This window comes from Bufo gargarizans, chromosome 7, assembly GCF_014858855.1.
Source record: "Bufo gargarizans isolate SCDJY-AF-19 chromosome 7, ASM1485885v1, whole genome shotgun sequence".
NCBI classification, from domain to species: Eukaryota; Metazoa; Chordata; class Amphibia; order Anura; family Bufonidae; genus Bufo; species Bufo gargarizans.
This window is the reverse complement of record NC_058086.1, coordinates 197,318,861-197,346,800: the sequence shown is the minus strand read 5'-3', so window position 1 is coordinate 197,346,800 and position 27,940 is coordinate 197,318,861. Positions and strand designations below refer to the sequence as shown.

General features: G+C 45.6%; 1 protein-coding gene across 4 annotated transcripts in view; it reads left to right on the top strand.

The window, feature by feature from the left end:
• Window positions 1-19,604, top strand: part of UBA3 (ubiquitin like modifier activating enzyme 3) — a 28,572-nt gene extending 8,968 nt beyond the window's left edge. For all 4 annotated transcript variants that reach the window (XM_044300704.1, XM_044300703.1, XM_044300705.1 and 1 more), the window contains 12 exons: window positions 330-373; window positions 459-523; window positions 3,470-3,625; window positions 4,458-4,560; window positions 7,152-7,265; window positions 7,612-7,665; window positions 8,336-8,372; window positions 11,503-11,584; window positions 13,289-13,389; window positions 14,585-14,648; window positions 17,788-17,842; window positions 18,681-19,604. In XM_044300704.1, the coding sequence (XP_044156639.1) occupies window positions 330-373; window positions 459-523; window positions 3,470-3,625; window positions 4,458-4,560; window positions 7,152-7,265; window positions 7,612-7,665; window positions 8,336-8,372; window positions 11,503-11,584; window positions 13,289-13,389; window positions 14,585-14,648; window positions 17,788-17,842; window positions 18,681-18,769 (964 nt within the window). In that variant the 3' untranslated portion in view covers window positions 18,770-19,604. The remainder of the gene's footprint in view (window positions 1-329; window positions 374-458; window positions 524-3,469; window positions 3,626-4,457; window positions 4,561-7,151; window positions 7,266-7,611; window positions 7,666-8,335; window positions 8,373-11,502; window positions 11,585-13,288; window positions 13,390-14,584; window positions 14,649-17,787; window positions 17,843-18,680) is intronic.
• The last annotated feature ends 8,336 nt before the right edge of the window (window positions 19,605-27,940 follow it).

The window sequence follows — 27,940 nt, the reverse complement described above, 5'->3', positions numbered from 1 at the left end:
TTGAATGGAGTGGCAATGTGTATATGTAATTACAGAGATCTTTTCCAAAAGTGCTGCACTGTCTGGGTATTATTACCATTGTTATTAAGAATTAAGGGTGCACTTCTATGTAGGGATATGGGGTCCCTCATGGGGTCTTTATAGTATACATTATTAAACTTAGTTCTTTTGCTGTGCCTATAGTAAATTGTTATATTTGATATTTTGGGATGTGCTGCTTTTTGATATAGTCCTTCTGTTCTGTTGCATTCCACTCAGTACAGCCCCAATTTCTCACCAGAAACTTTTTGTGAATTAACATTGTTTTCCTTAACACATGGAAATTTCAGACATTATAAAAAGATTCAAGATTACGATGAATTCTTCTACAGAGGTAGAGGATTACTTCACGTCGTTCTTTACGCACACATGTATATTCTGAGCGTGACTGTATGCTTCTGCTTTTCTTACCTTTTCAGAGTTCCACATTATAGTGTGCGGTCTGGACTCCATTATTGCCAGGCGCTGGTTAAATGGGATGCTGGTAAATATTCCCTTCTATCCACATTGAATAACAGTCCATACAGAGCACTAGTGAGACCTCATCTGGAGTATTGTGCGCAGTACTGGAGACCATATCTCCAGAAGGATATTGATACTTTGGAGAGAGTTCAGAGAAGATCTGCTAAACTGGTACATGGATTGCAGGATAAAACTTACCAGGAAAGGTTAGGCTACTTTCACACTGGCGTTTTGGTTTCCATTTGTGAGATCCGTTCAGGGATCTCACAAGCGGTTCAAAACGGATCAGTTTTGCACTTAATGCATTCTGAATAGAAAAGGATCCGCTCAGAATGCATCAGTTTGCCTCAGTTTGGCTCCGTTCTGCCTCCATTCCGCTCTGCAGGCTGCTTGCAGCGTTTTGGTGTCCGTCTGACGAGACTGAGCCAAACTGATCCTGGCACACAATGTAAGTCAATGGGGACGGATCAGTTTTTACTGACACAATATGGCACAATAGAAAACTGATCCGTCTCCCATTGACTTTCAATGGTGTTCAAGACGGATCTGTTTTGGCTATGTTAAAGATAATACAAATTGATCCGTTCTGAACGGATGCATGCGGTTGTATTCTCTAAACGGATGCATAGAAAAGGATTCTTTACGGTAAGAGCAGTGAGACTATGGAAGTCTCTGCCTGAGGAGGTGGTGATGGTGAGTACAATAAAGGAATTCAAGAGGGGCCTGGATGTATTTCTGGAGCGTAATAATATTACAGGCTATAGCTACTAGAGAGGGGTCGCTGATCCAGGGAGTTATTCTGATTGGAGCCGGGAAGGAATTTTTTATTCCCCTAAAGTGGGGAAAATTGGCTTCTACCTCACAGGTTTTTAGTTTTTTTTTGCCTTCCTCTGGATCAACTTGCCGGTTAACAGGCCAAACTGGATGGACAAATGTCTTTTTTCTGCCTTATGTACTATGTTACTATGATGCGTTTGTGCAGATCCATGACGGATCCGCATTAAACGCAAGTGTGAAAGTAGCCCTAAAGGACCTTAACATGTATAGCTTTGAAGAAAGACGAGACAGAGGGGATATGATAGAAACTTTAAATACATAAAGGGAATCAACAAGGTAAAAGAGGAGAGAATATTTAAAAGAAGAAAAACTGCTACAAGAGGGACAAAGGTTTAAAAGTAATATCAGGAAGTATTACTTTACTGAGAGAGTAGTGGATGCATGGAATAGCCTCCCTGCAGAAGTGGTAGCTGCAAATACAGTGAAGGAATTTAAGCATGCATGGGATAGGCATAAGGCCATCCTTCATATAAGATAGGGCCAGGGGCTATCCATAGTATTCAGTATATTGGGCAGACTAGATGGGCCAAATGGTTCTTATCTGCCGACACATTCTATGTTTCTATTATTACTACCTATCCATGCGGCCTCCTGCACACGAACGTGAGCGCTCCGTGGCCGTATTGCGGACCGCATTTGCGGATCCACAATACACGGGCGCTGCTTCGTGGGCATTTCGCATCACTGATGCGGACCCATTCACTTGAGGAACCCTCTGGAAGCACTATGTCCTATCTCTTTTGCGGAACGGCAAGTGAATGGGTCCGCGATCCACTGCGGCTCCCCCGCGGTCGGTGTTCGTGCATTGCGGCCCGCAGCACGGCCTCGGGGGCGCACACGTTTGTGTGCAGGAGGCCTGAGAGAGGAGCTCAGTATTATATTATTGGGGGGCCCCACTGATCATTATTACGGAGTACCCCAGAATGCATGGAGCTGTGTGCAGAGGAAATCACAGTAATTTTATATTAGCATATGTGTAAGGCCTCCTTCACACGACTGTATTTTTGCTCCCCATCCGATCCGCATTTTTTCCCCAGGTCCGATGCAGACCCATTCATTTCAATGGGGTCGCAAAAAAATGTGGAAAGCACACCGGGTGCTGTCTGCATCCGAGTGTCTGTTCTGCAGTCCAGCAAAGAAGATAACTGTCCTCTTCTTGTCCGTTTGGCGGACAAGAATAGGCATTGTTACATTGGGTCCACAAAATAAAAAAATGAATGCAGCGCGGACTTCATTTGCAGACCGCAATATAGATACGGTCGTGTGAATGCATCCTTATAGCACGCTTTGGGCATGGTGTTTCTCTGGTGTGGAAAACACATGTACTAAATTACACAAAATTAAAAACACCCTAAAAAGTGCTTGCTACATATGACAAACACTGACATTTTAAATGAATCAGACTTGCAGAGACCCAGGGGGATGCCAGGCAGTATAGTTGTCGAGGCAGCCCAGGGAGTATAATACACAGGTCCCATTTATTAAATTGGAACCTGTGCGCAAAACTCGCTGGGTGTCAAACAGCTGCCCCTATATACTATCTATCACCAGTAGGAGGCACTAGTGAGTTTTGTTTCTGGTAAAGAGCTCATGTGCATATAATAATAAATTATCCTATCCAGAGGTACTAAGTGGCTCAGACAAGTGATGTGGTATATGGCGAGACTCCTTAGAACCAGCAGCTGTATTCCTTCAGCCCCCTGTTTGGCACTTGAGAAGGGGGAGTGTTTAGTGGCTGCAAGTAAAGGGCTTATGCATTGTCAGGATATTGATGACCTATCCTCAGGATAGTTAGTCTACATTAGATCATTTAGGGTTCTACTCACAGCACCCCCACCGATCAGCCGCGTTTAAGAGGCCACTCGTACAAACTACCGATGGTCTGATGTTGATTACCTATCCTGAGGATCGGTCATCCATATTCAGACACCGCACAACCACTCACTAGCATAACTTAATTACTGTGTGTCATAGTGGCAGGTTCTCTGAAGTTTAAGAGACATTGGAGGAGATTTATTAAAACAAGGACAAAGTAAAAAAAAAAAAGAAAAAGTAACAGTTGCCCATGGTCTATTAAAGTATTTTTTTTTGTATTTTACTGTCTTTTTATTACTTATTTTTCCCTTGGTAGATGTCTCTTCTGAACAGTGATGATGGAGTACTGCAGCAGAGTTCGGTAATTCCTCTAATAGACGGTGGTACAGAAGGTTTTAAAGGAAACGCCCGGGTTATCTTACCAGGAATGAGCGCCTGTGTGGAGTGTACTCTAGAACTGTACCCACCGCAGGTGAGGATGCCGGATTTAATTACATAACTTTTTTTATGCTATCTGCACCCGGTGTTGTGAACCTGTGCTAATGCAAGTACATGATGATGACAAACTCCATGTATTCACAGAGATATGACAGGAAAGAGAGTATTAATAAGAGACTTCCCACCAGTGGTCCCTTTACCCTCTAATACAGTAGGCATATTAGCAACAAAGGGGGCATGTATATCTCACCCTAAATATTCATACTGCAGCCAAACTAAAGTATAACTAAAGTCCATTCTGCACCCTTATACATATCGCGCTTTGCCTATGTATACAACTAAGTGCTGTGGGCCCCTTATTTTTGCTGATTTGTGGAGGGTCCCAAGGGTCAGACCCCTAAAGATACATCACCAATGTTAAAGGGCATCTGGCAGCAGATTTGTACCTATGAAACTGGCTGACCTGTTACATGTGCGCTGTGAAAAATTATGTTTTAATATATACAAATGAGCCTCTAGGAACAACAGGGGCATTACTGTTACACCTAGAGGCTCAGCTCTCTCTGCAACTGCTGCTCCCTCTGTACTTTGACAGGGCCAGGCAGTTGCAGAGAGAGCAGAGCCTCTAGGTGTAACGGCAACGCCCCCATTGCTCCTAGAGGCTAATTTGCATATATTAAAAAAATTTTCTCAGCAATGCGGGCACATATGAACATGGGACCAACACAGATGCCTTCAGCTGCCAAGCGCACATGTAACAGGTCGGCCAGTGTCATAAGGACAAATCTGCTGACGCCCTGTAAAATCTCTTGTAAAATGTCACACATTTTCTGAACACCAGTCTTATGTGTTTTGTCTGTTTCCAGATTAATTTCCCCATGTGTACGATTGCGTCTATGCCCCGATTACCAGAGCACTGTATAGAGTATGTCCGGCTATTGCAGTGGCCAAAGGAACAGCCATTTGGAGGTATGAAAAAAATAAAAAATAAAAATAAAATATTATTATTATTTATTATTTTTTGTGAGTCAACGGCAATTGCCTGTTATGTTGAGAATGCTGAAGAAAACATAGTGTAATTTGTGCTGTAGTACTGTATGTTACGGATGCCTGCAGACAGGATAAGGCCTGGGCCACATGGGGACTTGCTTTATAATAAAAGTTTTCTGGGTTCTGGATAATGATGGCCTGTCCTCAGGATAGGCCAGCAATATCAGATCAGTGGGGGTTAGCTGTTTGAAGGGACATCTGCACTTGTGGGAGCACGGTGGTCTCCTCATTGTTTACCATGATCCGACTACCTGCACTCTTTCTTCTTAGTAGCGGCAGTGCAGAGTGTTGCATCTTCATCCTGTTCACTTGATTAGGAAGAAGCTGCAATACTCTGCACAAACACTAGGTAGTCTGACCCCTGTAAACAGTGAAGAGGCTGCAGCACGTATACAATCTTTACCACTTCTTGAAATGGCTGATTGGTGGGAGTGCTGGGTGTCGGACCACCACCAATCTGATATTGATGACCTATCCGAAGGATAGACCATCAATGTCCTGAACCTGGAAAACCCCTTTAGCTGTCGAGTGACTGCTGCAGTTACATACATATTTCACTGGTATAGGGTATACGTTCCACCTATCAAAATTAAATCACTGTCGTTTGGAACGCTATATTACTGTTAAAACTATTACTTTATTAATCAGAACAAGGGGAGGGGAACTAACCTATATTAAAATTCTAAGACGCCATCCAATCAGTATAGGGTCGATGAATGGGACCTATAAAGCCGCAATTGCGGTAGATGCAACTGTGGATGGGGTCACTAGAAATACCGCAAGCTAGTGCTGTACTGCAGGCTGGAGCCGTGCTAGAACAATTCCACAGGAGTCAGGCACTATGGCGCGGTCAAGGTGCTCTGAACCACTACCAGCTAATTGAGCTCTGGACTAAAATTATAGATAGACTAATCCAGTGATAAACATCTGCCTGCAGAAGCCGATCTCAATTGAAACCATCCGTTCGGTGTGAATCAGATGTCTGAGAATCGGCCCTGCAAGCACGAATCAATGGATCTAAGCTAAGCTGGGTGGAACAGAAGGCTGAATTGCAGTTGCTCATCAATCTGCAGAGGGCTGAGAACCGCAGACCTCAACTGCAGTGTGAGCGCAATGCAGACACATATGAACATTAATTCATCCCCACACCACACTCGACGCGTTTCGCCATAATAGGCTCGTCAGGAGCGTGAATCTGTGGATATCAGGACAAATGATCAAAGCTGCTGAGCCTCCGTAACAGAGGCTGCAGCTATTAGTACGAGGTGGCCGGTTACATACAACTCAATGTATTTCTTTGGGCTGTAGGTGTGATTTGGTATTTAAGAGATATTACTATGTTATTAAGGGATGGCATACCAGAGGACGGACCCCCATCGATCTTGAGAATAAAGGGGCTGCAGCACTAGTTGAGCACTGCGTCCCCTTCAGTGTTTTTTTCCCCTCTGTGCAGGGAACATAGCATGGCTCAAGCCAAGTGAATGAGCTAGTCTTCAGTACCATGGGTGGCGGCCGGGTCTTCTGGAGGAAAAAACAGCGCAGGCGATTGAATGCGAAATCAATGCTGTGGCCCTAATTATTTTGGGTGTTTGGACGATTTATAAATTAATGGCATATCCTTGTGAATAGGGTACTACAAAATCCATATTGGTAAAGTGGAAGGGTTGTAAAATATCCACATGATGTATGTGTTGTTTTTTTTTTTTTTTTCTCTTTCTTTCCTTGCTCGATGCATTCTGTATTACAGTTTTCACTTTTAAAGGGGTTGTCTCACTTTAGAAAGTTGCATTTATAATGTAGAGAAAGTTAATACAAGGCACTTACTAATGTATTGTGATTCTTCATATTGCTTCCTTTGCTGGCTTTTTTTCCGTCCCATTATACACTGCTCGTTTCCATGGTTACAGACCACCCTGCAATCCATCAGTGGTGGCCGGGACCATGGGAGTGCACATAGGCTGGTGCTTTTTATTTATTTTTATTTTATGCACTTATATAGTGCTACTATATTCTGCAGCGCTTTTACAGACATTATCATCACACTTTCCCCAATGGGGCTCACAATCTAAGGTCCCCATCAATATGTCTTTGGAGCGTGGGAGTAAACCGGAGTACCCGGAGGAAACCCAGGCAAACACAGGGAGAACATACAAACTCCATGCAGATGTTGTCCTTGGTCGGATTCAAAGCTAGAACCCCAGTGCTGATAGGCACCAATGCTAACCACTGAGCCACCGTGCTGCCCAGCTTTTTCCAATACTGTGTATGCACGACCAACACTGATGGGTTGCAGGGTGGTCTGTAACCATGGAAACCAGAAGTGTATAATGTGATAGAAAAATGGATCCAGCCAGCAAAGGAGGCAATATGGAAAATCCCTTAATAAGTGCCTTGTATTAACTTTCTCTACATGATAAATGCCACTTACTGAAGTGAGACAACCCCTTTTAGTGCACTTGCATTCAATATAGTATATTTTAATATAAAGCTGGATTTCTTTCTTTCTGCAGAAGGAATAGCACTGGATGGAGATGACCCTGAACATATACAGTGGATTTTTAAAAATTCTTTGGCACGGGCGGCACAGTATAATATCAGAGGCGTAACGTACAGACTTACCCAAGGTGAGCCCAGAAAACTGTGCATTGTAAAAAGAGATGTGTAAAAAATCCACCTTGCTGGTGCATTTCCTATTGCAGAGCCATACTGCCAGCATATTTCTAATGGAGGTAGTAGTGCTGTAATACAGAATTTCAGCCTCCATTGTCCGATATGGGGGAGGTACAGCTCTGTAATGAAACGCTGACAGGAGCTTGACCATAAAGTTTACAGCCATATTGGAGTTGTTTCGTCCACCCTTAGATCATGTGGCAAGCTATGAGAAAATGTAATCACAGACCATTTTATGAGTTTCTCAAACCACATTTACATTAGACAGTCCAGTGTCTTTATAGTGCATTTCTTTCTTAGGTGTTGTGAAGAGAATCATCCCCGCTGTAGCATCTACAAATGCAGTAATTGCAGGTAAAAACGGGTAAAATGCAGACCTATGTGTCTCGTCGTTAAGCTTGTGTAATATGTCTGGTTTATAGATTTAAAAAAAAATCTTTTTATTGTAGTTTTCAATTACAGTACATATGAATAAAAGGTATAACAAATACAAGTCATAAAATAAAAACAAAAAAATGATATATAAATATATAACTTAATATTAAGATAGATCTTAATACCCAGGGATCTATAAGGCTCTGTTCACACTAGTGCCAGGCTTCCATTTATATGGGATGTCGAAGAGCTTTGCTGGATTAATTTAGGATTGGATACCAAAGAATCCTGATTCAACTTTATCATCTTCAATAAGGTTTTATGTTAGATATATTTGTTAGATAGATTTTTTTTTTTTTCCGTTATTTTCCACATCACTATCTATATTATTAAAAATCCTGCAATCCTGCTGTTTTCCCTCTGAACCTCATAAGAGGCTGACACTTCCCTGTTCTGTAGACATTTCTTCTCAGCAGCCATCTCATTATCATCACAGGCAGGATTACAATGACAGAGCATGCTCTTGACTATGTCAGTGCGCCCCCCTTGCCTGTTATTACTGAGTGTCAGGTGTGAAAAATCCAAACCCTACAGGTACAAAGAAAGCGTAATGTCTCTCAGTGATGTGATGATGCATTTTGTGTTTCAGCCGCCTGTGCCACGGAAGTGTTCAAAATAGCCACCAGGTAAACATGTCCTCTCTATTTATTAAGTAGGTAAACTAATCGAGATTGCCTTAAATGGGTTCTGGAGTTTTTTTTAAACTGATGATTGTCATATATCTTCTATATAAAAAGAATCTTCATATAAAAGAGAGGATAAAAAAAAAACTACAAATTTATATTATCCTTCAGGTGGACATAAACACGCAAGCAGTGAAACAAAGGGACAATTGTATATGCAAAAATATATAATCGTTTATTATAAAACAAAGAATATAAAATCAATACAATTGCAAAACAAATGATGAAGTTACAAAATAATACCCAAAATGTACCACACGGTGGTGTTAACACACCCCTATCTGATCAGCACAGTGTGATTTAGTGATTTATGACAACCAGTGTCATACTTTTAACAAACAGACTCGTATACCAAGAGAAACTTAGGATCTTCTGTTTATCAAACAGACTATAGCAATAAAACACGGATTATACAGGGAAATAACGGTTATCCCTTGACTCTCTTTTCCTATGACCAATCAAAAATATATGATATTAATATGATAAAATATTCAGCTCGGCAATCGGACTATGGAAAATAACTTTCCAAGGGCTTAGTCCTCTTTTCAAATAATGTCAGATCTTCCATTAACAATATGCATCTTTGCTAAGAGAATAATCAGCATTATGGAGGCGCCTAACACTATATGTTCCCACAGTATGGGAACTATTGGCTATATACTGTGAGAAATATCTTATTAATATCATGAGCAGTAAACAAAATATACATTACCGGGTCAAAGGTAGACAGAGTTCAGATGGGACCAGTTCTGAAGAACTTTCCTAGTAATCCAATAAAAATAATCCAAGTTTCTTCTGGTGAAGTTTTCTTTTTGAATGGATGGATCTATATGGATCTCTCTTGCTGCTCTGCACACAAGTAATTATTCCCCCCCCCCCCCTTTATCTAAGAATCATCCCCTTTAGATTAGGGATTCCCAATCAGGTAAGGTGGGTGTATTCGCCTGCTAATAACACCATGATGTCCTATTAACTCCTAATATGGCATAGAACAAATAATGAAATAATATAATATTGTCCATCTGCCTCCAGATGGCACTGCAGTACTGCAGATGAACATCACAACTTTTAAGCATTAAAATTAAATATCTAATAATACGTTCTAGGGCTGTAGTAAACGATTATTTTAGAAATCGAGTATTCTATTGATTATTTTTTACGATTAATCGAGTATTCTAATAAGAAAAAATGAATTAATAGACTGTTTTCCTTTATAAAAACTCACCAGACCCCCTGCCATCAGTCCCCAACGCCCTTCGTTCTCCCCCAGTGCCATCAGCTCTCTCCCCTTGTGCCATCAGCTCAGCAGGGATAGTGCACACAGTGATGTCACAGTGCAGGGATAGTGCGCACGGTGATGTCACAGTGCAGGGATAGTGCGCACGGTGATGTCACAGTGCAGGGATAGTGCGCACGGTGATGTCACAGTGCAGGGATAGTGCGCACGGTGATGTCACAGTGCAGGGATAGTGCGCTCGGTGATGTCACAGTGCAGGGATATACCCACATCAGAAACTAAAAGGAAACAAAACCCAAACCACGCTGAACCAGCCACTAACGACAGGGGGTGCTCTAACACCCTATGCTGCCAATCATCAGCCCCTCTAAACAAGGCCAGTGAACACTACTACCCCTATCATCCTCTGGCCATTCCGGCACAGGTGACACAGCTCCAACTAGAAGTCCATGCTCCACCACTGGGTGGTAAACGTGTTATCATAGGGGTTCTCCGTGCTGGGACACACATGGTGAGCACTAATCACACAGTGCCCCTCCACACATGCAGTCACTTACCAGCCTTCCGCCGATAGCCAGCAGTTCTGATCTGTACCGCCACTCGCGCCCCGCCTCCTCCGCTGCCAGCCACTCAGCACACAGCGTCGGGTCAGGATCCAGTACGATGTGTCAGGATCCAGTACAGCGCGTTGCGGGCCAGCGGGTGACCACTGAGCGGTGAGCAATAGCAAGCGCTTCACTCCCGCTCCATGGTCACATGACACAAACGAATCCTTTTGCATCGAGGATTATTTTGTGTCGAATTACTCGATTAAATTGAGTAATCGTTTCAGCCCTAATACGTTCACATGACCTCGTTGACCTTCTTAATATAAATCGTTGAGGAAGGTCTTTTCCTGACACTTTTAATTACCTATATCCTGGACTTGTTGGAGTTGGCTGTCTTCTCCTATCTTTTTGAAATATAGGTTGACTTGATGAAAATTTTATATAACTGCTTTGATGCTTGGCATCGGAATTTGTACATTTCACTTATCTACATCCATGAATAACTATTGTTTTGAAATAACATTTACTCTCCTCAGAAATCCAATTAACATAAACTTACTTCAATGTTTCTGTATCTTCTACAATACCTTCTAAATGATAAATACATGGTATAACATAAATATATAAATCGATACATTGTTACACATAGATAACACATTATATGAATTATTGATTAACATATGTTGTGAGCTAAATATACCATACAGAGATATATTATATTGAACCTCATACAGCAGGTGTGCCTCAAGGATATAAATCCTTATCACGTCATGGCTTATCCATGAAACAACCTTATTGGTTATAATGTCATTAGATAATATTGTATACGTATGAAAATGCACAACATGATCTATCCTCTGGATAGATCATCAGCATCTGATCGGCAGGGGTCCGACACCCCCGCCGATCAGCTGTTTGCGAAGGCAGCGGCGCTGGCAGTAGCGCTGCGGCCTTCTTGATGTTTACCGCAGGCCCAGTGACGTCACGACTGGTATCAATGGCCTGGGCGGGGCTACACTCTGTTCACTTGAATGGAGCTTAGCCCCGCCCAGGCCATTGATACTAGTCGTGACGTCACTGGGCCTGCGGTAAACGGCGAGAAGGCCGCGGCGCTACTGCCAATGCCCCTGCCTTCTCAAACAGCTGATTGGCAGGGGTACAAGGTGTCTGACCCCCGCCGATCAGATGCTGATGATCTATCCAGAGGATAGATCATCAGTTTAAAAAAAACTGCAGAACCCCTTTAAGCTTTACCAACAACTTTCATTTTTTTTTCTTTGTGGGGCAGCGCTTATACTCCGCTGAATAATTACCTAGTGTTTAACGATGTGGATGGACTGTACACGTACACCTTTGAAGCAGAAAGGAAGGTATGTTAAGATGTCATGTTGTCCTCTTACAGTGAACCATTAAAGGGGTTGTCTGGAGGACAAACCCTCACAGATCCCCTGTTACAGCCATTCCGACACTTAACAGGTCCCCTTTGCCTCTTGACACCGGAAATGTCTGATCAGCCAGTCACTGGCCACAGCAGTGCCCCCCTCCCCTTTCGGGCCTGCACGGGCATTTTCCTGTGTGCTGAGAGGCACCAGGTAGTAGAGACCAGAGGGTGACCTTGTAATTGATGGAATGGGCATGACAGTGGATCGGTGAGTATTCCCTGTTTTGTTTTACCAGGTGTGGTTTCATTGTAGATATGCATTATTTTTTTTCTTCATTTTGTGGTTTGCGGCCACGTGGGTTTGTCAGATAACACTGCATTTACCTGCAAAACTGTGCAGCCATTGACAATCAGTTTGAATACTGCAGCAGTTTTCTACTTGGCAACCTACCCTCAAGGGTTGCACCCACGCAGTCTGGCTTCCGCAGGCTGCAAAAAGTCGTGCGACCATTGGCCCCTGCAGGTAGGTTGGAGTTTCATCAATGTGCAGCAGTCCGACCCTGTTGTACCCTAGTATCCTAGATTATTTTTGGGATGTATCGTACTTTGCTCTATGCAGATGCACCTTATTGAGGTGTGTGCGTATCCACATACTGAACTGAGTGCCCATTCTATGTTGCTGCTGTATCCTCATTACTGATTTTTGGATGTAAACATTAGACACGTGATGCAAGATACTGCAGCAGTGGACAATAAAAAGACACCTGCAGTATTTGAGGCAATTTTTGATTGTTTTTTTAGTCAAACAAAAATTGGTTTCTAAAGAAAGGGCTATATAAAGGAAGGACTCGTGCGTCTCCGTCCTGCTGGATCCACTGGTGGATTTGGCTCAAAAGATTGCATGTGTGCTTACCAGCCTTAAAGGGTTTGTGTCACTTCAACAAATGGCATTCATCATGTAGACAAAGTTAATACAAGGCACTTAGTAATGTATTGTTATTATCCATATTGCTTCCTTTGCTGGTTTGATTCATTTTTCCATTGTTATACACTGCTTGTTTCCATGGTTACGACCACCCTGTAATCCAACAGCGGTGGTCATGCTTGCACAATATGGGGAAAAAGTGCCAGCCTGTCTTGTGGCTGGGACCACATGAGTGTGCATAGTCCAGCACTTTTATCTACAGTGGGCAAGCACGGCCACCGTTGCTGGATTGCAGGGCAGTCGTAACCATGGAAACAAACAGTGTATAATGTGATGGAAAAATTAATCCAGCCAGCGAAGGAAGCAATCGCATTACAATACATTAGTAAGTGCCTGGTATTGACTTTCTCTACATAATAAATACTATTTGCTGAAGTGAGACAACCCCATTAAAGTGGTCTTCTGGGACCCATTCATTGTGCTGATCTTTAAGGGTTGGACCCCAGTCGTCAGATGTGTATGGCCTATCCAAAGGTGCCCATATACACTGGGGGTAATAAGGCATCGGGTATTTATATCTCATCGTGCCCGATACTTTGTTGTCACAGGATAGATGTCTGACTAAAAGATAGATCATCAGTAGTAAAGTCTTAGAAAACCCCTTTACTGTGAAGAAGCTGAAATCTTACTGTAAAAACGAATTATAGTGATAATCAGATCTAAAATTTTGCTAATGGATATTGTTAATTCTTATTTTTTTTTTAACAGGAAAACTGTCCAGCCTGCAGCCAGCTCCCCCAAAAAATCCAGTTTCCTCCATCTGCTAAACTCCAAGAGGTTTTAGATTACTTAGTAAATGACACATCGTTGTAAGTAATACTTGATTCAGCATCACCTCGATAGATCCAAGATCTTTACATACATTTCAGAAAATGCATTATTGCTGTCCTGTTTCTAGGTACCAACCACAAGTCGGCAGTAAGGCTGGGTTCACATTGAGTTAAAGGGGTTCTGCAGTTTGTTTAAACTGATTATCTATCCTCTGGATAGATTATCAGCATCTGATCGGCGGGGGTGAACAGAGCTTAGCTGCGCCCAGGCCAGTTGATACTAGTCGTGATGTCACTGGGCCAGCGGTAAACAGTGAGAAGGTCGCGGCGCTGCTGGGGCGCCGCTGCCTTCTCAAACAGCTGATCGGCTGATGATCTATCCAGAGGATCGATCATCAGTTTAAACAAAGTGCAGAACCCCATTAATGACTGGGCTTTACGTTGGGGGTATATGTTTCATCACCCATAAGCCATATTCAGACGTATACCACAATGTATACATTCACTTTAATTAGTCAACCAGAGTTCGACAGATTCATCTTTGGACTCCATTTGAGCTGCTTTCTGTTTTTCTGGCTTTTTTTGCCAGTAGACTGCGCTATTCTGCTGTCTTTGGCTGTGAGGTGCATGTCGTGGCTGAAGTCACCTTTTAGCCTTAGCCTAACTGTTTTCTTTGGCCCTGTCCTTCATCCTTTGGGGGTAATGTATTGAACCCTATAGTCCAGAACTGTGGTATCAAAGTATTGTAAAATAGGGCTTTGTGACATTTTGGGCTTACTTGCCCCAAAACTGTACTACTTTACACCACTCCAGTTTTGAAAAATGGGTGGGAAAGGGCATGGTTTGTGATCTTAATTAGTTTCACTCCAGATTTATCACTGTGCAAAGTGGGAGTAGCATTTCTAGACTTGGATATAAAGGGGTTTTCTGGGATTATCATATTGATGACCTGTCCTGAAAAAACACCCATGGCATCAGTGGGGGCCGCCCTACAAGGTAATACCATAATTAGCCTATGTCAAAACTGATGAAAGGTTCTCTTTAAAGAAATAACAAATAGCAAAGTAAGCCAATGCAGAGTCAAGCAAAACAGACTTCGCCTCCATGTTAAATCCCCCTTTGTGTTTTTAGAAAACATTCAGGTTCACTTACTTCAGTGTACAGAGCAGGTACAACTAAAAAGCCTAAACTATGCCAATCCCACTGACCACCCTGCTGTTGTGTTTCCCTGTAGACAGATGAAGTCTCCTGCCATCACTGCAACTCTGGATGGGAAGAATAAGACCCTGTATCTACAGGTAAGAACATACAGTGAGGAACAGGAGTATTTGAACACCCTGCAAATTTGCAAGTTCTCCCACTTAGAAATCACGGAGGGTCTGCAACTCTTTGTCGTCTTGTCGCCATTTGCGCCTCGACCCTCCACTGCTCTGCATCTTTAAGAAATTTTATCCAGCAGACGTCTGCTGGGTGAAGATCCGCCCGCCCCTCACACAACTCTGCATAGTGGGTTCCCGCATCTTTTGCTCCCGCTTCCAGTAGTCTTGCAAGTTTGGAGTAGAGTCTTTCACCTCACCCTGATTGGCTAGTAATTTTCCCGGCCATCGCTCGTGCGGTCACCGCCCCTTCATGTGTATTCTCTACTGCACGAACAACGCTCGTTTCTATTGGACGGTTGTGAGTCTCCTCCTGTGTTCTGCTCGCTGATTGGCTTGTAAGTGTGGTGGGCGGAACAAGCGTCGGCTGGCGTGCACATAGATCCTGAGAAGGGAACTGGCCATGTTATGTGCTGGGTGAGTGTTTGCTGTGTGACAACTTAGCAAATAAAGTGACATGTTCTTGTGAAGGGACGTGGCTTGTAGCGGCCTACACTGATGCTGACCAGTCCAGACAAACCTTTGTCTTTAAAATGGAACTTCCTCCCTTTCCTCTTGCCACACTGCATCAAATTGAGGATGTCTGCTTGCTGTCGGTGAATGCAGACGCTCATGCTTACATCCAAAACCTGCAATCCAGTGGTAAACGCCATGTTTTATCCACACTGATGCATTGTAACGGAACCTGAGCTGTAATAAGTAGAAGGTAAAGATAGTTTTCAGTGTCCCAGTGGCTGACTGCAAGCAGAGAGTTTGAAAATAGTGAGGTAGTAACACACCGTGAATAAACGCATATGTACAGAGGCTGAAAACCCATCCTCCTGACAGAGCTGTGGGTTTGTTACAATGTGTCAGTGTAGCTTGGTGCTGTACTTCTGGTAAGGGGAAGAGGGGTTGTACCCCAGCTGCCGCTGATGTAGTCACTGGTTGCAGTGGCACCTCTCTTAAGTGATTGGCTTTTTAAGGAGTGCAGTGGGGATAGTTTATTTGAACCCATTCTGTGTCATATATCGAAGAATATTGGTTTGAAATGCCCTTAAAAAAATTAACTCCTTAAAGGGTTTGTATACATTAATTTCGGAAACTAGCAGGACCTTTTGTGGGTGATCATACTTGCTGGGTCCCGGCTCATTTGCTCCCCAGCCTACGTTGCTTGTCTTGAGTCCCTTTATGAAAACTTCCTGTTTGATGCCGTTGCAGCCAATAACTGACCACTGCTTCTCTTGCATTATGTTAAAGGAATTCTGCAGTTTGTTTAAACTGATCTATCCTCCGCCGATCAGCTGTTCGAGAAGGCAGAGGCGCTCCAGCAGTGCCGCAGCCTTCTCACTGTTTACCGCTGGCCCAGTGACGTCACGACTAGTATCAACTTGCCTGGGCGGGGCTAAGCTCCATTCAAGTGAACAGAGCTTAGCCCCACCCAGGCAAGTTGATACTAGTCGTGACGTCACTGGGCCTGCGGTAAACAGTGAGAAGTCCGCGGTACCTCTGCCTTCTCAAACTGCTGATCGTCAGGGATCCCGGGTGTCGGTCCCCGCTGATCAGATGCTGATGATCTATCCAGAGGACAGATCATCAGTTTAATCACGAAAAAATATGGGTGGACAGCACTCCTTGGTAATGATGTATTGGGTGCTCGTCTCCAGGAGGGGTGGTAAAAAGCCCCTAGTAGAACAACTTGTAGATATCCAGAAAAATAAAAAACGGAGACAGCACGTCCAAAAAGGTGCAAAAAGTGGAATTTATAAATTCCACTTTTTGCACCTTTTTGGACGTGCTGTCTCCGTTTTTTATTTTTCTGGATATCTACATCAGTTTAATCAAACTGCAGAACCCCTTTAAATGGTTATGAGATGCAAGGGGAGCAGATCTCCACAGTGGCCAGTGATTGGCTGCAGCAGCATCAAGATAAAAGTTTTCATGGAGAAACCCAAGACAAGCAGTGGAGGCCTGGAATCGAATGAGCCAAAGCCCAGCACCTAGGGATGAAGGAAGCATGATCAGTAACGTGTATCTGGCTAGTCTGAGAGGTCATAGAAATGAGTGCACAACCCTCAAGATTGATGGGGTTAGAGGAACGAATCAAAAGGAGAGACAAATGGGCAACCACACAAGGTAAGACATGTCTTTTTTATTTTATTTTTTATTATACCATAATGATATGCATTTTAAATTAGGCAACTCAAAATGTCATTTGGCTCCTAAATTTTTCAGGTTAGGAGCCAATGGCTCCTTGATATTTTTTTTAGTCTGGAGCACTGGGGATGGTGTTCTTGGGATGCAACTCATCCTTCTTTTTCCTCCAAACACGACGAGTGAAGTTTAGACCAAAAAGTTCTACTTTGGTCTCATCTGACCACATGCCTTTCTCCCATGCCTTCTCTGGATCATCCAGATGGTCATTGGCAAACTTCAGACGGGCCTGGACATGTGATGACTTGAGCTGGGGAACCTTTCGTGCAATGCATGATTTGAAACCATGACGGCGTAGTGTTCTACCGACAGTGACCTTTGAAACTGTGGTCCCAGCTCTCTTCATGTCATTGACCAGCTGCTCCCTTGTAGTTCTGGGCTGATTCCTCACCTTTCTTATCATCAGTGATACCCCACGAGGTGAGATCTTGCATGGAGCCCCAGTCCGAGGGAGACTGGCAGTCGTCTTTAGCTTCTTCCATTTTCTAACAATTGTTCCAACAGTTGATCTATTTTCACCAAGCTGCTTGGCAATTGCCCCGTAGCCCTTTCCAGCCTTGTGGAGGGCCACAATTTTGTCTCTGGTGTCTTTTGACAGCTCTTTGGTCTTGCCCATGGTAGTAGTTGGCGTCTGACTGACTGTGCGGTGGACAGGGGTCTTTAAAGAGCTCAGACAGGTGCTACTAAATCAGATTAATGAGTGGAGTAGAGGTGGACTTTTTAAAGGCGCAGTAACAGGTCTTTGAGAGGCAGAATTCTTGCTGTTTCTCAGGTGTTCAAATATTTCTGTTCCTCACTGTATGTGGAGACTTCTGTGTCTCTGCAGATGTATATGCTCAGTTACTTAAAAAATCCTTCTGTTCTGCAGACGGTAGCATCTATAGAAGAACGAACAAGGCCTAACCTGTGCAAGACATTAAAAGGTGAGGTTGTCAGTGAGATGAATTAACTGATTGCATTTGATGGACATAAAAACATATCAGTTGTACTGTGTAAATGGTTATCCCACTGATCTGATTGATGACTTATCCTGAGGACACTGCAAATGACTTTGGAACCGCTAGAACAGTCTTTCAAGACAAAAACGCAAGAAAACACAAAATGCTAAGGTTTATTGGAAAATGAAATTCATAATGTGCAGATTGCCACCGGGTATAAAATGCTGCTATGTAACTTCCCCGCCGGTCTTCTAGTTTACTTAGAATTTCCTACATTTAAATGTATATTTTCTTCTTGTAACATCTATGCTTAAACTTAGAGGACCTGTTACCGGTACTAACATCACAGTATAAGTACCTGGCACTGTAGGGCATGTTGAGATGTCCTTGTGCTTATTATTCCCCCCCCCCCCCCGAATGGGCTAAACTGTTCCCCTACTGTGCCCCCATTCTGGTTTCCCACCCAGTATGCTAACCCATACCATCGGTACAGGGAGGAGGAGATGTCAATGTTTCCCAGGGGGCGTCTCCTTCTCCCTGCCTGTGAGCTGGCCAATCGCAGCCAGGGAGGAGGAGACGCCCCCTGAGAAACACGGCCATCTCCTCCTCCCTGTATGGATTAGCATACAGGGAAGGAAACCAGAACGGGGGCACAACGAGGGAATGGAGCAGCCGATCTAAAAAAATAAATAAATCTCCTCAACATGCCCTACAGTATTGTAATGTCTGGACCGGTAAAAGGTCCTCTTTAATACAAATCCAACACAACTCCGTAAATGAATCCACAGAGTTGATATATTCTGTTCTCTTCTTTCCCCTTTAGAGCTCGGACTCGTCGATGGACAAGAGCTTGCAGTTGCTGACATCACCACACCACAGACGGTGCTGTTCAAGCTTCATTTCACAACTTAAACAGGCCTAGGATGTGATCCACGTGGCCACTTCTATGATTAAATAAGACAGGACTGTGTGCAGTAAATTATGGAGTCAAAGGGTTGGCAACTTATCTATTACTAGCTGCACATGTACAACTACATGCAGCTAGTAATAAATCATCGACTCTAATGTCTGATGGTTTAAAATGCATAATTTATACTTGCAGGTTCACTTACCTGATTCTGGGCTCTGCACTTCCAAAATGGCCTAAGATGAAGGGTCCCATCCATCAGCGACCTCCATTCACTTCCACTAGGGATGTACAGTCCCATCACCAATGGAAGTGAATGGATGCCATGCAGTTGATGGATGGGACCCTCCAACATAGGCCATTTTGGAAGTGCAGCATCGGGAAGCAAGCAAGTATAAATTAGGCATATTAACGCCCTTGACAACGGTGCCGATGGTTCAATAATGCCTATTACTAGCTGTATATATTTGCTGTTTCCATCACGTGCAGCTAGTAATAGACAGTGGCAAAGCCCTTTAATATGCAGTGAGATGGAGGTCCGACTGACGGAGAACAGTGGCTGAGCATCATGAAAGTTAATGAGCACGTATTATCGTTATGATGTAAAATTAAGCAATTATTTATAAAGTGGAACAGATTTTAAAGACCCCCCCCCCCCGAGCATTTTTAAAATGCGTTTAGAGACATCCGGCATGTACAGCATTGTGTTTGCTCTGATAACTACTGTGTACTGTATAAAGGCATGTGTGTTTTTCTTTTATGGATTTTCTTTTCTTATGACAGGAGAGCTGTAAACAATGTAATTAGACACAATAAAACCCTCTGTACCTTGTGCAGGAATACCTGTGTGGAGATTATATCTATTCTCAATATCGGATCAGTGGTAGGGCAGGCTTTTAGCCGATCAGCCCCTTCATTGCCAGTGTCCGTCTACCTGCATGCTGTCTTAGTGGCAGTGCACAGTATGGTACAGACTGGCTACTAAGTGGACACTTAGAGGGGTCCATGTGCTGTATTTTCTGTATAAGCATCATAGACCCTTCAGACAGCTGATCGTCAGGGGTGTCAAGAGTCAGAACCGCCCCTCCGCTGATCTGATACAGATGCCCATCAATATGCTGAACCTTGAAAACTCCTTTAAAGAGGACCTTTCACTTGTATAAGCTATGTGAACGGAGTATGCTGCCATATAGAGCGGCACCCGGGGATCTCAATGCACTTACTATTATCCCCGGGCACCGCTCCGTTCCCCCGTTATAGGCTCCGGTACCTTTTCTTCTTAAGTTATAGTAGGCGGGTCTTCCCTTGTCCTGTGGGCGTCTCCTTCTCCTAGGCTGCAGCGCTGGCCAATCGCAGCGCACAGCTCACAGCCTGGGTATCCTGGTTGGTACAAGTTATCCCCGATAGGTGGGGTCCTACCACCAATCATGAGAATGGGGGCCCCATACCCCCTCCAACTCCCCTGAAATGACCCTAGCGGCCGGTTGCACATGTGCGTATCCACTCCAATAATTTCTATGGGAGTTCTGGAGATGGCAGAGTACAGCGTTCCACCTTCTCTGGAACTCCTATAGAAATGAATAGAGCGGCTGCGTGCATGTGCGAACGCCCCTTTTGGTCATTTCATGGGAGCTGCAGGGGGTACGGGGCCCCATTCTCCCAGCAGTAGGACCCCCCCCCACCAATGTTAATTATCCCCTCCAGGAGCTGTACTGTAAGCCTCCATTCAATTGTGGTTTAACACTGCAGCTTCTGCACCAAAAAGCTGTGACTAAAGGATTTAGACAAACAGTCGTTCCGGACACTCTGCCTGTGTAAATGTGCCACTGACCACCTTATGAATGAGTGAAATGCTCGTTCATCCGGTGATCCTGTCGTTCATGCAGGCACCACTGATCGTGGCTTCTGAGTAGCAGATCATGTGGTCTAAACAGTGATCTGCTGCCCAGAAGCCATGATTCTGTAGGAGGGCGAGGGATTGCTAGAAGTGATCCCCCGTCCTCATACAGTGAAGGAGATTGCTGCATGTAAATGTGCGGTCTCCTTCACTGAATGAGCAGCCGACTGTAGGGAAGGAACAATTCCTTCCCGACAATCAGCCACTCATCTAAATCCACCTTACAGGGGTTGTCCGGGTTCAGAGCTGAACCTGGACATACCTCTAATTTCACCCAGGCAGCCCCCGTGACTTGAGCATCGGAGCAGTTCATGCTCCGATGATCTCCTTTGCCCTGCGCTAAATGGCGCAGGGCAAAGGCATTTTCAGGAGTTCCGATGACAAACCGGGCTCTCCATGGGGCTGCCAGGAAGCCCGGTGATGTCATCGGCACTGATGGGCGGGCTTTAGCGTTGCCCTAGCCAGTAAAACTGCTAGGGCAGCGCTAAAGAACAGCCATCAGACCCAGTGATGTCACCGAACACGCTGATGCTCCGATGCTAACATCAGGGGGGCTGTCTGGGTAAAAATATGGGCATGTCCGGGTTCAGCTCTGAACCCAGACAACCCCTTTAATTTACAGCACAATACTAGGGAATCTGTGTCCTCTCAAAATCCCATTTGGCATGCTAATGAAAAAATAAACGTGGATTTTAGGGGAGCGGTTTTACTGTAACTTCTAAGAAACTGGGATCCAGAATGAACATGCACAGATTCAAGATAAACCACACGGCCAATACAACTCTGGGAATCCATTTCTTTAGAGCAGGACGCTCCATGGACAACTTAAAGGTTATAACGTCTCAAACAATAGAGACAGGAAAACGTGGGCATTTAAAATGACTACTACATTCCAGTCATTAAGTGACGGTCTGAATCTCACCCCTGGTTTTATGACCCACTATTTGGACTCCACTGACCATGTCCACTTGTTGCTCGGCCTTATCTTAATTACGCATGCCTCCCCATTTGTAGGTTTTTGCTGTAACGTCCTACAAGTGTCGTGCCTGGTTCTCAGTCTTCCATTTGTAATCTCGCCTGAAGAAGGCGCCTTTGTGCTCTTAAAAAAAAAAAACTTGCAATATGGATTTTTTTTCTGGTTAGCCTATAAAGGTATCACTCCCTTAATATATATATATATTGTATTTATTAATGCAAAGGTATTTAACGTGACATTGTTTTTTCTGGCTAACACGGCACTATGCAGTTCTTGCAACACACCTAAGATCCGGGAATAAAGTAGGCTTAATAAGGCTGAGATACCGGTCCAGATAACTGTAGAACCATAGCCTGTATAGGCTCACCAGATAACTACATTACCAAGAAAACTGCTATATTAAAAGGGGAAAGAACCACTAAAAAGAACCCTTACCATACAGGAGCACTGCAGATTCTTAAAAGCTGCAATGTGGATTTGCTGCGCAATCTAGGTGTGAACATAGCCTAATAAGAAGTGACCTGCCGTTGTTGGAAGAAACAAGAAGATTGCAGCAGCGTGGATCATATATGAGCTCTATGCGGACAGGCCGTGTGCAGTTGGCACCAAGCAGAGGTCGGGGTACCTCACCCAGCTGGCATTCAGGGCCTGTCATGCCTTCCGCAAGTTTATTGTTAATTTATGCATAACTTTCATACATAGTTAAAGGGACTCTGTCACCAGTTTCTAACCCCCACTTTTAAAACTATTGTTCTGTCCATGGAGCCCTTGTGATTACTAAGGTGTTGTTATAAGCGAAATCTGCAGGCTCGTTTTGATAAAAAAAACTTTTATCTAACCTGTCAGTCATGTAGATAAGGTGCCCAGGGCGTTTCTCCTGGTCTGAACATGCCGCCTGCCGCCGTTGGTGCCCAGCTCCTGCTCTGCTCTGAATTTGCGCCGCCTGAATATCAAGAAATACGCCTCCGGCTCTCCCTCAGTCCCCCCTCCTTCTTTTCTAAGATCCCGCGCGTGCGGCAGTGTTCGCGTTATCAGGAGGTTGAGCGAAGTGCGCATGCGCACTTCGCTCAATGAGGCTGAATCTAAAAGTCCGCACGGGCGCATCAGGCACAGGCCTGTGCGCACGCGCGGGATCTTAGAAAAGGAGGGGGGACTGAGGGAGAGCCGGAGGCGTATTTCTTGATATTCAGGCGGCGCAAATTCAGAGCAGAGGAGGAGCTGGGCACCAACGGCGGCGGGCGGCATGTTCAGACCAGGAGAAACGCCCTGGGCACCTTATCTACATGACTGACAGGTTAGATAAAAGTTTTTTCTCGCTGGTATCATTGGGGGACACAGGACCGTGGGTATAGCTTGCTGCTGCCACTAGGAGGCGACACTAGGCTGAAAAGTGATAACTCCTCCCCTGCAGGCTATACCCCCTCCAGCCTGGAGAGAGCATATCAGTTTTTAGCTTAGTGTCGTAGGAGGCAGACCTCCCTGCTTAGCAGGGTGGCTCTTTTACGATTTTTGTTTTTATTTTATTTTATTTTATTTTTAGGTTAAGGGGCACAGATTCGCATGCGTCTCTGTCTCCCTGGGAGGCTGGCCGGTGTTGCCTTTCCACCGCCCTGCCTCCCCCAAGAAGACAAAGTGGACCAGGGCAGCCTAGCTCCCCTGCTTCCCGCCAGCAAGAGGGCCACCTCCTCCCCAGCCCTTCTCTACATGGACCCCTGATGCCTGGTGCCAGCGGTCGTGGGGTGGCCCTGCTGGTACAAGACTATGGGTGAAGAACACAGATGAAGTCTGGTGAGTTTTACTGTCCCTCCCTGTCCCCCTCACATGGCCCCTTCTTGAGGGGGTGAGGAATCCTCCACCCATCGCCCAGCTCACCTCAGTAGAAAGGGTTAATCCCTTTCCACGGCCGCGGCATGTTATTTTCACCCCTTCCCGACTACAAACAGGCGCCTTTTGCGCCCTATTCCGGTGACCCCGCTCTCCGACCGACCGGGTGGGCTTCCCGGTCGGCCAAGCGACGCACCTTCTCGGCGGCTCCCTTTTCAGGAGTCCACTAAGCCGTCCCGGGAGAGCAGGCAGAACGGATTCCCTACTCGGCCGGACGCCGCAAAATTTAGGCCCCGGCTTTATTTGGGCCTACCGTTTTATTTCTTTCTTTTTTCTTCGGCCACGCATATTTACTCCTCCGATGGGCTTACGCAGTCAGCGGACTCAGGTGACCGCATTCCGGACATCGATCCAGGTTCGCTATGTACTGACTAGCGGTGAGTCCCGGTCGGCCGGCGTGATAATTTAGTCCCCGGCTTTGCGGCCTTCTAGGCCGGAACTTCCTCCCTCATTTCAGGCCCCTGTTTTCTATAGATTCTGTCTGCAGGCACAATGTGCCTTTATATTGCAGTATACAGCCCTTCTCCATATCGGGCTAGGTCCTCATAAAAAATTTAAAAAAAAAAAAAAAAAAAAAAAAAAAATTTCTTTTTTTAAATTGTGCGCATGCAGATCCTGCTCTCCTCAGCCCACAAGTTCCAATGGAGTGCGTATGAGGGATCCCAATCCGCCACCTGAGGCCGTTTGGTTGATTATGCTCCAACATCTGAGAGATTCCCATTCCGCCCTCCGGGCCGTTTGGTTGATAATACTCCAACTGCAAAAATCCAGTGGAGTACATCTGGAGGATCCCAATCCGCCCTCTGAGGCCGTTTGGTTGATTATGCTTCAACTGCGCATATCCAGTGGAGTACAGCTGAGAGATTCCCATTCCGCCCTCCGGGCCGTTTGGTTGATAATGCTCCAACTGCATAGATCCAGTGGGGTACATCTGGAGGATCCCAATCCGCCCTCTGAGGCCGTTTGGTTGATTATGCTCCAACTGCGCATATCCAGTGGAGTACATCTGAGAGATTCCCATTCCGCCCTCCGGGCCGTTTGGTTGATAAGGCTCCAACTGCATAGATCCAGTGGGGTACATCTGGAGGATCCCAATCCGCCCTCTGAGGCCGTTTGGTTGATTATGCTCCAACTGCATAGATCCAGTGGGGTACATCTGGAGGATCCCAATCCGCTCTCTGGGGCCGTTTGGTTGATAATGCTCCAACTACGTAAATCCAGTGGGTACATCCGAAGGGTCCCCAATCCGCCTTCCGGGCCGTTTGGTTGATGATGCTCCAACTGCATAAATCCAGTGGGGTACATCTGGAGGATCCCGATCCGCCCTCTGAGACCGGTTGGTTAATGGTGCTACTACTGCGCAAATATCCGACTGCGCAAATCCAGTTGTGGACAACTGAAACTTCCCATCCACCCTCCGGGGGCGTCTGTTTGAGTTTCTACCCTGCGCAACTCAGCGGGGGACCTCTGGAAGTTCCCAATCCACCCTCCTGGGTCGTTTGGTTACTACAGCACCGTCTGTGCAATCGGTAGGCAGACCTTTAGTTCCATTCCACCTCCGGGTAGTTTGGTTCTTATTTCAACACCGCCGCAACCTGCAACAGCCATGGCTAGAGGCTGAGAGGTGGAACTGCGCACGAGCGGGCCGAGGCAGGACAGTTATTCGGTCCCTAGATTACGTCCGTGTTAACCGGTTCTGGTGTATGCATTAACCCCTTCCTTAGGCACTATTTACACTTCTACTAGATACAGTGCTTAATTTGGGTTTTACCTCCTTCCTGAGGTGGACTGACCTCACTAGCATTGGCCTCAATGCCGGCAAGGTGTCCCTCTTTCTGTGAGTGGCGGAATTGAAGTTCCACTGGGCTCAGTATTGTCAGCATACATTAACCTTTTGTTAGGTGGCATGATGGCATTCTCACTGCTGTCGCAGTGTTTACGTACGCATTACACCCTTCTGGGGGGGATGATGACACCTCCCACAGAGTACAGAACTCGTTAATATGCAAGTTCCTGCTGGGTGCGTTACCCCCTTCGATGGGTGATGTATTGCACTACCTCGGGGTACAGTACTTACTGGATATGTTACCCCCGATCGTAGGTAAAGCGTTTGCACTGCCACTGGGTGCAGTGTTTGCCGTCGGTTTTTCCCCCTCCATTGAGTGGGTACTTACACTTCCGTAGATTGCGGTTCTGACTATCGCTACCCCCTTCCCTACCGGGGGTTTGCGCTTCCGTTGGTTGCTATTCCATCTCCCATTTGCCATCACATACTTCCTATGGCAGTTCCCTCTACAAACGATCCAGTAACGGGGGAATCGCTATGCATCTTTGCATGCTGTATTTCAGCTACGCCACGACTCTAGATGCCTTGGTTCCCTTCACAGGTGGTCCGTGGCAACAGTCGGTACCGCTGGTGCCTGATATTCTCCATCTAGTGGCATATGGATACTGCCACTGGAGACTATGGATACCCCCATTTTGTATCCCTCTTTTCTTCATGCACTTATTGGAGACACAAGATTGTGGCCTTTGTGCTCTCAGGGGAGTCACCCACCCTTATGTGTCCTAGAGACTCCCCATCCCCATGAGCCTCCACCGTTCAGGTCAGTCACACTGCACAGAGTACTGTGATCAAGATCCAGCAAGCAGAGTATTCCACCGACTCCGGATGCTGAGTCCACCACTCATCCTTATCTAGATGAGGGCGTTATGCTGGCAATCTGCAGTGGCTACTACAACGGCTTCTCCTTCGCAGGGTAGTCTTCACGCTAGGGCCAGATGCTCCTAATCGCTGTAGCGAGACAGCCCCCCTCAGGTAGGGGTTCTACCCTGGTACTAATTCGGCAGTTGCTCCTGTTCAGCGCCCTTGTCAGGTGGAGGGGTTAGGGTTGGCTCTACTGACTGGGCCAGCTTGATACCAGAACTTCTCCTGGATGTTCTCAGGCCGTCCCCTCATGTCCACGCTGGCGGAGCATACGGTAGCCCCTACCGCACGAGGGGTGTTTGTGTCTCCACTACATGCGAAGGCTCCTTCTGCACAGTTCTTTCGTCAGGCAGCGGATTCCTCTACCACGAGAATCAGTGACCTCTACGGTGTGGTCTACTCCTCGGCTGGAGTATGGCGTGTGCATTACTCTTGGGGCTTCCCTGGTAGGGCCTCCCCTTCTGGCGGTGTGTCGCATCTCCACTAGACGCTGTGGAGCCCCCGTCTCACATGGGAATGGGCTTTAGTTCTGGTCTCTTTCTGGTTTTCTACCAATAAGGGTACGTGGCTCTGACAACTGTTGTCCTTCTGCCACATCCAATCCATATCCATATGTTTGAGAAAGGCTCTTGATGTGAGCCGTAACGCGTCAGAGTATTGTATGTGACCAAAAAAGACATCATCTTTTGTTGAAGGCTATAGTGAGTGCCGGTCTTTCTTCATTATTGTTGGCTATTGTCCTTCTGTCGTAGGCTCGGGTGTGGCGATGGTGTAATTACAATGGCTGATCGGCACCTACCTTTTGAGTGCGTTCTACTGGGTAGATCAGTCCCTACGGCACTCGTCTGCTCTAGATTGCCGTTCTAAGCGGGACCTGGATCTAGTAGTCATACTGTGTCGCCAGTGGTGCTACCTCTCTTCAGATGTCAGTGATATCACCTCAAGCCAATGGTGGTTGTTCTTTCACTGCTCATTCCGGGGGTGGACTGAGAGTCTTCCCAAGACGGGTAGAGCGGGTGTCTGTTACGACGTCCCCTGTTAGTAGGAGTTTCGTCCCTGGTACGGATCACACGTTTCCTTTCCGGTCTCCCCTCGTGGTGGATAACTGATCTCCTTATCCTCCTGTCTAGCTGACCAGTAGCCATGGGTTGTACGACTCTGGGAGCCCATCCCTATTTATTTATTTATTTTTTTCGGGCCCAGGGTTCCTCGGGTATGGTGAAGGCGTTGGACGTTGTGGTCGAACTTCACCCGGCAAGAGTATTTCTCTCATCTTTGTTCCACTCATCTGCCCTTCCAGGCAGCGTTACTGTTTTGTTGAAATATGGTCAGTGACGGGGCTTCCCATCACTGGCGGTGCTCACATTGGCTTTTATTTTACTTACTTTCCCATGTGGTATTGATACTTTGGCCGGCAGTGGGGCACGCCTGGCTCAGGCGTTTGTTTCCTAGTGATTCTCAGGCAGCTTCTCTTACTAGAGATCTCACCACCAGCCTCTCTGGCTATGAGGGCGTTGGTCTACCAATATTCCGCTCCCTAGGGGCTGTTCTGTGGACCAGAGGTGAATCCTAAGGACTTGGCTTTTTAGTTCTGCTTCCACAGCTGCGGCCAGGAGCCAGCTGTTTGGTGGCATTGTTTTTTTTTTTTTTTTTTTTTTTTCTCTGAATTGTTACGCCTTCTTGTACGTACTTTTTTTCTTTGAGTATGAACA